We start from the raw sequence: 11,095 nt of genomic DNA, 5'->3' as shown, positions 1-11,095 counted from the left end.
TTTTATTTGAGGTTTGTAGATCTTCTATTGAAGTAATTTGTATTATTGAACATACAATGATTGATGGGAAGGTTCAAACGATATTATTGTTTTCTTGCACTATTTTTGCTTTTATTATTCCTAAAACATTATTTACCTAAATACTCAATTGTTATTCAATATAGGTGGGTCAAAAATCCGATAAAATATTCAAATATCAATTTACCACTTTGTAACTAAGGAGAGTATCCGGAAACTAAGCAATAAAAGTATCCATAGCAACTAAATTTAAAAAATTATCACTTTTGTAAGAAGTGTGATTTCATATTGGTACTCATGACAAAATTTAGTGAATATAGCACTTATAAAATATCTGCAGATAACAAAAATAGGTTGTTGCTAAGCAAAATAAAGGTATCCATAGCAACGAAATAAAAAAATATTACCTTCATTAAAAGCGCAGACATCATATTAGTACTCATACTAATTTTAGTGAATGTAGCTCTAATATTAAATTAGTTACGAATTTTGTCCAGTAAAAGTGAATTCTGGCCCACTGTGCACCGGTAGTGTTCCTTTAACTGCGTCAGCTTACAAATACAAACTTGTAAGCGCTACGGTTGACGGAGCTTGCGTTAATTTTGGAATTTATAATGGCGTGTTAACACAATTAAAAAAAGATAGAATGTGGCTGATAAAAATTCACTGCGTAAACCATCGTTTAGAATTAGCATAAAATATTTGGAACGCGCTTTATAATTCACAGGAGACGCGGCTTTACAAAACTTTTACATAACTGGCCTTCGCTTATTGTGGGTTTCGACAATGCTCTTGCTGATCGCGATACTAAAGCAGATATGCGTGCTAAACTTTCTGGATTATCCAAACGGTTGCATGACTACAGACTATTATGTATGGTTTGTAGTTATTTGGACATTTTAGAAAAGTTATCACCATTATCATTGGTTTTTAAAAACAAATGTTAATGGTGAATGAATTAAAACCAGCGGTGGATAAAACAAAGGCAAGCTTAGCGGAATTAAGCAATGAAGATATTGATAATATTATTGATTCATATTTGCTCAAGTTTATAATCAATGAAAAAGATGGTTCAACCAATCTTGTTTCTTAGTATTTCAAAGAAGGTAACCCATATTCGAATCAATGGATTGGTTAGATCCGCAAGTATGGACAGCAGACAGCATGTATGGTGATGCCAGCATATCTTTATTACTAAACGAATTTTTTTACCGTCTAGAAAAATTAGGAATGGATTTTAAAATGGGTCTTTCGGAATGGAGAGCTGCAAAACTAGTAATAAATGCGCAGTACACCATTGCACTCACACCATTGCAAATATGGCAGAATATTTTTCTTAATCATAAAATTAGGTTTCCAAACTTGAGTCTTTTAGTTGAACTTCTGATGTGTATTGCTGGTTCTAATTCAGCTGTCGAACGCGTTTTCAGTATTTTGACTGTGACTTTGACTGTTAGGCGTTTAAAGATGAACCACACAACAATGGAAGACTCTATAATCATCGCAGGGAATGACACGAATTTCACTCAACAAGAACGCGATGAAATTTTAAGTCGCGCTGTGGAAATTTTCTTTGATAAGCGAAGAGTTTTTTGCCTTGATTCAGCTAATGCTAGCATTGCCCCTGATTATAGTAGCGAAGAAAGCTGCACCAGTTAAGATATAAGTTCTATATCTGAATCGGACGGTTAAACAACTTATTATAAAATGTTTATCCCACATAATTTTATATTTATGTACATTACTAAAGAGTCCTGAAGGACTAAACAGTATTGTCTACTGTATATATATATATATATATATATATATATATATATATATATATATATATATATATATATATATATATATATATATATATATATATATATATATTATACATACATAACATATATAGCATTATATATGATATCTTTGATTGTCATATTCTTGTTATACGATTACATAAATAAGTTGAATTTAATAAAAAGGCAGCGTATAAGCTAATATATGTATATATCATATGCTGTATACATAAAACTTTTTAATAAAATAGATCAAAATATGTTATTAAAAAGTTTATACGCTGCCATTTTATTAAATCTTTTAAATATTTGTGCGTGTGTGGCTCCAACAATAAGTCAACGTATTAAAATAAAACAAATTTATATTAGCGAGTCTTTTTAAAGAATTCCCCAATATAAAATCATTTAATTAGTAAAGATTAAAGTTATTTTTTTTACGTGTATTTTTAAAACTTTTTGTTATGCGGACAAATATGGAAACATGCTTGAATGTTCTCAAAATATCTATGAAGTCGTGGGCAAGTTGTCGCAATTAAATATTGTATGCGTGGTCAAGATCAGAGTGCGATCGCACGCCTTTCCCGACCAAGCCTGCACTCTCATGGGCAGTATTCTCTTGTAAAAGCTTTGACGCTTTCAGTAACAGACAATATACTTCTGTGAAAGGATTGGCATTTTTATTTACCTCATACAATTGATTTTTGATTGAACTAAGTAGCGCGCTACAGTCTCAAGCAGAAATACTTTCTTTTTTTAAATCCTTAATACATCTTTTTTCTTCTTTTATTTCTTCTGACAACTCTAGATTTTTAGAATTTGGTAAACTAATGTCAAATCCGTCTGTTTCGTATGTAGCTTCTTTATTTTGAAAGAAATTTATTTTGTCATGTAAAGTATTTTCTCCATTTTTTAAAGTTAAGAATGGTGAATTAAGATACATTGGCGACAGTGCATCCCATTGCCAGAGTGGAAACTTTGTAAAAATGGCAAAAAATGCTTTGATTATCCAAAAATTCACGCAATGTTAACTGACACAACGACAAAATTTGCATAATTAAAAGTCACATCGTGAGCCATACTCAATGATATATTAAGAATAACTAGATGTCTAACTGCCGTAAATCGGCATATGAAAAAGTGAAGCAAAAATCGACCATTATGGGGGCAAAATCTTTACGCTATTTATCAAAACAAAACAAATACGAAGTTTATGATTTGTTAAATTTGCCCCCCATAATGGCCGATTTTTGCTTCAAAAAATACGCGGAAGTTAGACATCTAGTTATTTTTAATATATCATTGGCCATACTATCTTCTGCTTACCGGCCATTGCAGGAATCTCTTTAGCTAAAATCCGTAAATTACGGCAAACAAATTTAATTTTTTAGAGATATTCCCTAAGCGACTAAACCCAAATCTAAGATGGCTGCCGTTAAACTTAAAATATGTGGCCATTGCCACAATTGCCACCCGTTAGATCCGCGCTTGAAATATAACCCCCAAACGGTTTTCTTATTAAAAAAAAAGCTAGCGTGTAATTCGATAATAATTATTCATCGATTTGTCTACGTTCTCACATTCTACATTCAACCTTTATTTGAAATTTTCATAACAAAATTTCATTTCGTTATAACAGTTTCGTTTTAACACTTTAAAATAATAATCCTGATGGGAACCTGGCCTTTCTTGTCCGCTACTTCATTATTTTCTTGTTAACTATATTTTTTTAATGCTTTTCATATTTAGAAAAACATCAAAAACATTTCTAGAAAAAGAAAACTGAATAGAATTATATTCTTGTTCAGAAAAGTTCATTATTATTCCTGAAAAATTCAGTTATTCGTTGTTAAATCTTTTCTCCAACTATTCTTTGTTAAAACTTTTCTCGCAATTTAAAAATTATTACAACAAATACTAACTGTTATAAATGATTGAAAAGTGAAACAATCTGGGAAATGAATCTACACTAATGAAAGGTGAGGGACCTTTCACAAGATAGATTAAAGCTACTTTACAAAAACTTAGTTCAGCTACAAGCGCCCCACAATGGTCAGTTTTGCCTAAAATCGCGCAACAATAAACAAATAAAAATTAACTTATTTAAATTTCTGGTTTTACTTTTAGTTCATATTAATAAAATATTAAATAAAATTTACCATACCTTACACCTAAAATAATTTTTTAAAAGAAATTCAATACTAAGTTAATAAAACCAGAAAGAGAAAAAAACTTCCATACAAAAAATGAGCTTAAGGACAAGTCTAGAAAACTAGGATTTTTTAATACGTTGACTGCCACGGCAATTTTCAGAAATCTAGCCAAAAATGACAATTTGATTTTATCACATATTATTAAAAACTCAAACTCTAGTGCTCAGTTATCATCAAAAAGCTTAAAAATGTGTTTTTTTTTTAAAGAAAAACGTCGAGAAACACGTTATTTCTATCCAGTCTGCAAAGAGAAACCAGTCCTTTGTGTGGAAGATTTTTAGAAGTTCCACGAACACTAACATATTATTTTATCTCTTGAATTTGAAGTAGTTTTTATAAATATATTTTTTGTTGGTTTCTTAAAAAATTTTTTGTTCATGCAAGCCAGCATTGATATTTTTTTCTTTTTCCAGAAGCCATCAATATTAGCACTGATATATTTCGAGTTTAATCGTAGCTGCACAAAATTGGCAAGTAAATATAGAACGAGATTACTCGTAGTTGGCGTCCTAGAAAAGGCCGCAATCTATGAGTTATCTTGTAGTTTGCAGTTAACGTGTTAATATAAAACATATTATGATTATGCTTAAAAATGTAATACAAATACGTGTAATTGAAATACAATAATAGTTCATAAGATATTTTTAATTTTTTCAGCTACCAAAGAATGATTTCTTCATAACACCTAAATAACAACTTTTTAGGAAATAAAGCCAATTTTCATTCATAATTTTCTTAAATTGTCTAGCAGTGTCACCTATTTTTTAAAGATTTATTTTATCATTAATGATGTCAAATTCAACAAATTAAAATTTCCTATCCGACTTGGTCCGACATTAAAAGATATCTTTATAAATGAACAAGAAGATAAAATCAAGTTTTTAATCGTAAAATAAATTTTTTCGTAATTAGAATATGTCAATTTATTTGAAAGGGTTCAACTACCATATTTTCTACAGGAATTAAAATCCTGCTTAAACTTTGAAGGTTTTCGTAATATTTATACTGGTCGAATAAATCAACACGAGTATATAGACACACAAGAAAACTACATGGTTCTATCAGCTGACACCCTGATCGATTAGATAATATAGAAGTAGTTTCAACAAAATATACCTACCGCACATATGGAAGAATTAGTTAAGCTCCAAAAAAGTTTTATTCGAAAAACAAGAAGAAATGAAACCAAAGCGTTGCTTTATTCTGTAAAAAATCTTCATCAATCAATCCAAAAGAGACGTATTGTTTGCAAACAAGCAAGTGACGGACATTTTAAATACTAAATTTGACGATTAAAAATGCTGCGTCCATTTTGGTTTATCGCAACTTTTTTATTGATTTATTTTAATACTGCATACGATATCATTTTAAAGAAAAGTTTAAGTATTTTTGTTGTATGACAACAAACATACAACTGTATGTTTGTTGTCATACAAAAAACAAGACTTGTTGATGTAAGACTTGTATGACACTCTGATGCAAGACTTGTTTAAGGAGAATGTTTCTTGAGAATGAAGTAATAAGTGATAATTATTGAAAATAAAATAATGTCAATACTTTTTGTAATCGATGTATTTTAAATAAGCTTTAAATAAAAGACGCACATATTTATTAAAATATTTTCGTGCACATATTAAAAACTCTCTATGAATCTAGTGAATGGTTGCTATTAATAAAAAAGTTTAATGTGCAGTTCATGAAATGTTTTAATGATTTGTGATTTTTTATAAAGCTCCATTACATCGATCTGTCTACAGAGTTAAACTTGATCAACTTGTGGGTCTTACTTAAATATTGAAGGAAAAATAATATTTGCTAAAAAGCTTAGGAGCTCACTAAAGCTATAATAGGTGTTTATTTTAATGGTCACACCATTCTACTTGACTGGAAGCAAAAATTACAATGAAAATCTTATTTAAAACATGAAACCAGAGCTTAGTGAGATCAATACTTTTGTAAATCTAATTTTTTTACGCTTTATTCAGAGTATTTTGAAAGGAAATTCTTTTGACAAATAAAGGCCTAAAGATTTTAAACAACTATGTTACTATTACTTTTTATATTAATGCTTACGCATGGAGGTTTGTAATTCGTTTTTATATATAATTAAATATAAGTGGAGTTTTAGTTGCGGAGAAACAAAAAGGAATATAACTTTTTTGAGTTTCAACATTAAATTATTTTTGAGCGTGCCTTGTGCACCACACTGTAAACACCAAAAAATAACTTATTTGATTCCGGTGAGTAATTAAAAAAACTTATAACAATCGAACGTTTATAAAATTTTTTACTGGATCGTTTTATTATTGCAGACATAAAAAAAATAGCATTATTATTAAGTAGTTTGTTTACGTTTTTTTTTAAAAAAAACTTTTTTCTTTTCAAAATAAAGCGCTTGGTTTGAAATGCTACGTCTGGTATGGTGATATACCTATGGTAAGCCAGACTTGTGACGAAGCTGACGGATTTAAAGCTTGCGTAGAGGCATCTAGAATAATTTATGGTCGGTTAAATATAGTAAAATCTTGTCTTTACGGAGCCGAAGCATCAAACTGTAGTTCATTGTGTGCAATGGAGAAAGCAGAAAATAAATGCAAGGTATATTAGTAAACATGGTTTGTGATTTGATATATCGCGACCGGTGAGCTCATTTGTTATAAATCCCAAAAATTCATTATTGAAAAATTGTGGATAAAAGATTCAAAGTTTTTTTACACGAAATTTAAATGTTTCTAAAATTTCAAACAAACTTTATTTGGAAGAGATGGCAACATGTTCTTTCAGAGTAATGAAAAAATGAAAAATTATAGCAAAATTACTTTTAAAATTTGAAATTGATTGATTAGGAGTCAAAATTATTCAAAATATTATATGTAAAAAAACGATGCTTATTAATTTTATCTCCAGAAACAGAAATTACGATCACATTCTCACTGTTTGTATTGCGAAAGTGGATAATTAAACTGTACACAAAAAAGATCAAACAATTGAAACAGAAAATCATTTTGAAAAGAAAACAAGATTATTTCAACAAAAAAATTATCAGTGTCAGTAAAATAAAAAAAATGTTGATTTAATTTTAATGTTGTTTCATGAAAAGTGCAGTAAATTGCACGCATAAAACAGAGAATTGATTTTATGGCATTAGTTTTTTCTTTACTCAGAGGAATTGGTGCTTTTAATAATGAAACACTGGAGAATGGGACTATTTCTTGCAAATGTGTTTTCTTTCCATCTCGTAACTTTCTTCCTTTTTTTCAAAATACTTACGCATATATCTGGTTCGATGTGAGCGTGAAATTCTTTGCATGTTATGAAATGTGGAAGATTTGAATGATAATTCAGCTATTTGACTGAAAAAGCGTGATCTTCAAAAAATTCATTGTCTTTGGTAATTTTTCAAAGTTAAAAGATATCTGCTGATTTTATCTGAAGTATGTGGAGTAGGGGCGTTCTACTCACTGTTTTTAATGTACGAATTAAGCTGATTGGGCTAAACACCTCATTTCTTTCTAAAAAATATTTCAATACAGCTGTTATTAGTATTAAGTTTTTTTCAAAGAATGACCTTTTTCTGCAAATTTTTGTAAAATTGTCTTAAACTGTGCATTTTCAATAATAAAACTTTTTAAATTAAAACCAATTATTAGCTTTCTATTTTGCAGTATACATGAGTCAGACCAAAGGATAATTTCTGTTACATTAGGATTTCTGTTTCATTGCATTTTCAAGCAAAGTTTGTATCTAAATGTGACTAACTAATGTTTGAAACAAAAAATAGTTTATAAATGCATTCAAGTAGCCATAGTACTTCACCATAGCAAACAGCTAATTTTTTTTCTAATCAATAAGCACACAGCTATATGATTAGACAACTTTGTATTTTTGTTTAGGCCTCTTGCTGCTATACTGATTACTGCAACGCTGCTGGAATAATATCTGTTAATGCTTGGATTTTTTTGGGTGGATTGCTTTCGATAGTTTATGCAACAAAAATTGTCAACTAGGATTTTGCTGTTGCTACTAGTAATTGACGTATGCTAGATGGCAACATTTGATTTGCTTTCATTTTTTTTAAATTTCATACCTTTTAGTATTATACAATAAGTCAGCGGCAATCGCTTGTACTGTTTTTTTAAAAATTTCTTAACAATCGTCATCATAACTAACTTATAAAACTAAGCAACTTCTCTTATTCTAGCTCAATGTGGTGTGCTGAAAATAACTTTGAAAGAATTCTGGCCTCTTGTTTTAAACAAGTAACTCGAAATGCGTTTAAAGTAAGATAGCGTAGGAAACAAATACTAATCTTGTTTAAAAGTATGGAATCCAAATACTTTTTAAGATATCAAAAAAATTATTGGATTTTCCCAACAGTAGTGTTTTTTTTTTTTTGTGAAACAGTTGTTAAACCAGAAAAATATAAGTTAGATGTGGTGTTTGCTTGTTTACACCATGATATTTCAATTAAACAAGACAACCGAGTTAACGTAAAAAACTACTTTTCATAATGGCAAATATCCTTTTCCGAATAAAAATTAGATGCTTTAAGGCATTGAAGCTAGAAAATCAAGAAAGTATTAAATTTCAACTTTGATGAAAAATTAGAACTTTGTACAAATTTGCTCTTGATATTTTGATATTTTTTAGTCTATAGTGTCAACTAGATTCTATAAGAGGTAGGGCTGCAACCATCCACTATCTTAAGCGGCATACTTTTTTGATGAAATGAAAATTTCAAAAGAAATATAACACTGTCCGGAATGATAATAACCAATGGGATTTTAAAAATATTTTTAAAACCAATAATCGTATAAGAAAAATATTCCTTTTTAAAGCAAATTTATCACCGTTACAAATAATATAAAAGTTAGATTTATAAAAGTTGTTTGTAAAGAAAGAAAATGTATTTGTTTTATATTGTTCAGAGGAAAACTGTCAACCTTATCATCAAACCGTTCAGGTGGTGGATTAGAAAGAAAGTTGATACACCGAGAAAGAGCTCCGTCAACTTTAAAACTTGATCACAAAGTACTTTGGGAGATCGATGCTTATCCAAAGTACTCCCATTCCGGATATCGAAAAAAAAATGGTGTTCACAAATAACAAACTAATAAATGAGAATTGGCCTCAAGACATGTAGGAAGAAATCAAAAGTACATTATAATGGATGATGAAACCTACTACAAATTCAACAGCTCGATGGTACTAGGCCAGCTATTTCATACAATCTCAAAAGGAATAAAACCTGCTATTTTTTTAAAAGTAGTTAAAACCATAAAATTTGGCAAGATAACGAAACTTGATTTAGCGAGCCATCTGTTTTCAGTACATAGCATAGCGTTCTCTATTACAGGCCTATTCATCGCGCAACCGGATTTTTTTGTGGAGGCCTACTTTTTTACGGCAAAAAAGATAATAATTTCGTAATTTTAAAACTAAAAAGTATTTTTAATTCTCTGTATAGCTTAATAATTTTCTTTCATGAAAAAAGAAAAAGAAAGAAAAAATATTTTTAAGTAATAAACAATGTAAATAAAAGACAAAGAAATTTTTTCTAATTTAAAATTTCACACATTTACATTATTATCACACCTTTAATTTTGGCTTTAACATCGAAATACAAAATTGATATTTTCTTAAATTGAGTAGAAATGTTATTAAACCAAACAAAGAATATTAGATAAATTTTGATTAAAATTGTTAACAAAATCTGAAAAAACAAACAAACTACTATATGAAACTTTTACAAATCTTTTATAAAATAGTATACTATATATATTATAAATAGTAGACAACTAAGTAGACTTCTAAGAGATTTTTAATACTTTTAGAGCAGGTTCTTTGCCAGATCTTGGAGTGACAGTGGTACATAAATTTTTTAAAAAAATGTTGCTCAATATTACACAATGATGTTCTTCCATATCCAATAAATAATGGTCTGATATAATCATAAAAATACTACTTAAAGATTTTCTGCAAACATGATCTTTAATTATTTGAAAAATTACAAAACAAAAAAATGTCCATTGGCAGTTATCAGTTGGAATTTTTAATCCACCACGATCTAAAAATTTAGAAAACTGACCATATTTCTGATAATAGAACGTTGTTTGATCTAAAAGTTCATAATCAGTTCGTTCTTTATCATTTCGTGTAACATAACCAGCTATGTGAATAAGTGACATTTTGACATCATCAGCAATAGAAGATTCTAGATCTTGCAAGTTATCAAGAATTTCACAGCAGTCTTCAGACAATTTGTAATGGCATAACGCACATTGATGACCAGACTTCACATTAAAATTGTCAACATCTACATTTAATTTCAAAAGTAAAGATACATGTTTGATACGTAATTTCTCAATAACTTGTTGAACACTAAGAAAATATGTACCACCAGAACCTTGACGAAGTATACTATATTCTTTTTCCAGGTGATCTGTTGTAAATTGACCAAGAAGTACATAGTTTTGCGTAGTGTTAAGTAAATATCTACATAAATCTACTAGTCCATAACAAGTTTGATGTATACAAGTTGCAGTATCTTTAGAAAGCTGTTTAATGCGTTTACCTTTGGGACCTGCCATTTTAAGTGCCATATCACCAAATTGTAGTATTAAATTTAAACGGTTGTCATCAGGATTATTGATAACAGCCTGCAAAGGATCATTATGCCTTGTATCAGCACCAATGGCTTTGACATTTAAAATTTTCCACCAACTAATAACTTTATTGATAAATATAGCAGTGTCGTTAACATCACTATGAATCATGTCAGGATGTTGCAAAAGAGCAGCGTAAGTTTTTTCAGAAAATACTCTTAAAACCGTCAATACACACTGTCGTTCAACAGGTTTAGGAGAAATAGAAATTTCATTCAGGTCAGATAACTTTAGAAAGCTTCTGGATTCTGCATTGTAAAGCTGCTTCAAATGAGTCCATTTTGCAATCCTGGTTACTCCGTTATCGTCAAATATTAATTCCTGAGTTTTTTCAGTTAACCAAAGATTACGAATATTTTTTATGAGGTGTACAAAATCATAAAGTAAATACTTTCCATCTACTGTTAACCATGGTTTT

The 11,095-nt window shown here is 29.3% G+C and overlaps 2 protein-coding genes and 2 pseudogenes across 3 annotated transcripts in view; 2 read left to right on the top strand and 2 right to left on the bottom strand.

The window, feature by feature from the left end:
* Positions 1 to 1,677, top strand: part of LOC149888585 (uncharacterized) — an 18,781-nt pseudogene extending 17,104 nt beyond the window's left edge.
* LOC149888584 (uncharacterized) overlaps positions 1 to 5,326 on the bottom strand; it is a 33,436-nt gene extending 28,110 nt beyond the window's left edge. Inside the window, exon 1 of the mRNA XM_090087155.1 lies at positions 5,133 to 5,326. The gene's annotated coding sequence lies outside the window, so the exon portion shown is untranslated. The remainder of the gene's footprint in view (positions 1 to 5,132) is intronic.
* A 650-nt stretch (positions 5,327 to 5,976) lies between these two features.
* On the top strand, positions 5,977 to 8,550 carry LOC149888583 (uncharacterized). 2 transcript variants are annotated; one of them, XM_090087166.1, is made up of 3 exons: positions 5,977 to 6,093; positions 6,405 to 6,610; positions 7,906 to 8,550. In XM_090087166.1, exons 1-3 carry the CDS (start codon positions 6,054 to 6,056, stop codon positions 8,017 to 8,019), a joined length of 360 nt encoding a protein of 119 aa, XP_089943292.1. In that variant the 5' UTR covers positions 5,977 to 6,053; the 3' UTR covers positions 8,020 to 8,550. The 2 variants fall into 2 exon arrangements, with proteins under 2 accessions (XP_089943292.1, XP_089943293.1); XM_090087167.1 differs by lacking the exon at positions 5,977 to 6,093 and adding an exon at positions 6,101 to 6,252.
* Positions 8,551 to 9,800: 1,250 nt separating this feature from the next.
* On the bottom strand, positions 9,801 to 11,095 carry LOC149888582 (uncharacterized; annotated as a pseudogene).

Source organism: Hydra viridissima, unplaced genomic scaffold, assembly GCF_058129835.1.
Source record: "Hydra viridissima isolate aposymbiotic clone 2 unplaced genomic scaffold, HvirCarnegie_v1 scaffold_5, whole genome shotgun sequence".
In the NCBI taxonomy this organism is placed as follows: domain Eukaryota; kingdom Metazoa; phylum Cnidaria; class Hydrozoa; order Anthoathecata; family Hydridae; genus Hydra; species Hydra viridissima.
Note: the sequence above shows the minus strand (reverse complement) of the source record. Positions and strands in the feature narration are given on the sequence as shown.

Bases quoted from the DNA above. Each gene is read 5' to 3' on its own strand.
- LOC149888583 (XM_090087166.1), top strand. From the start codon at position 6,054: ATGTTACTATTACTTTTTATATTAATGCTTACGCATGGAG. The intron at 6,094-6,404 runs GTTTGTAATTCG...TTCAAAATAAAG, and splicing joins ATTAATGCTTACGCATGGAG to CGCTTGGTTTGAAATGCTAC. The intron at 6,611-7,905 runs GTATATTAGTAA...ATTTTTGTTTAG, and splicing joins AAGCAGAAAATAAATGCAAG to GCCTCTTGCTGCTATACTGA.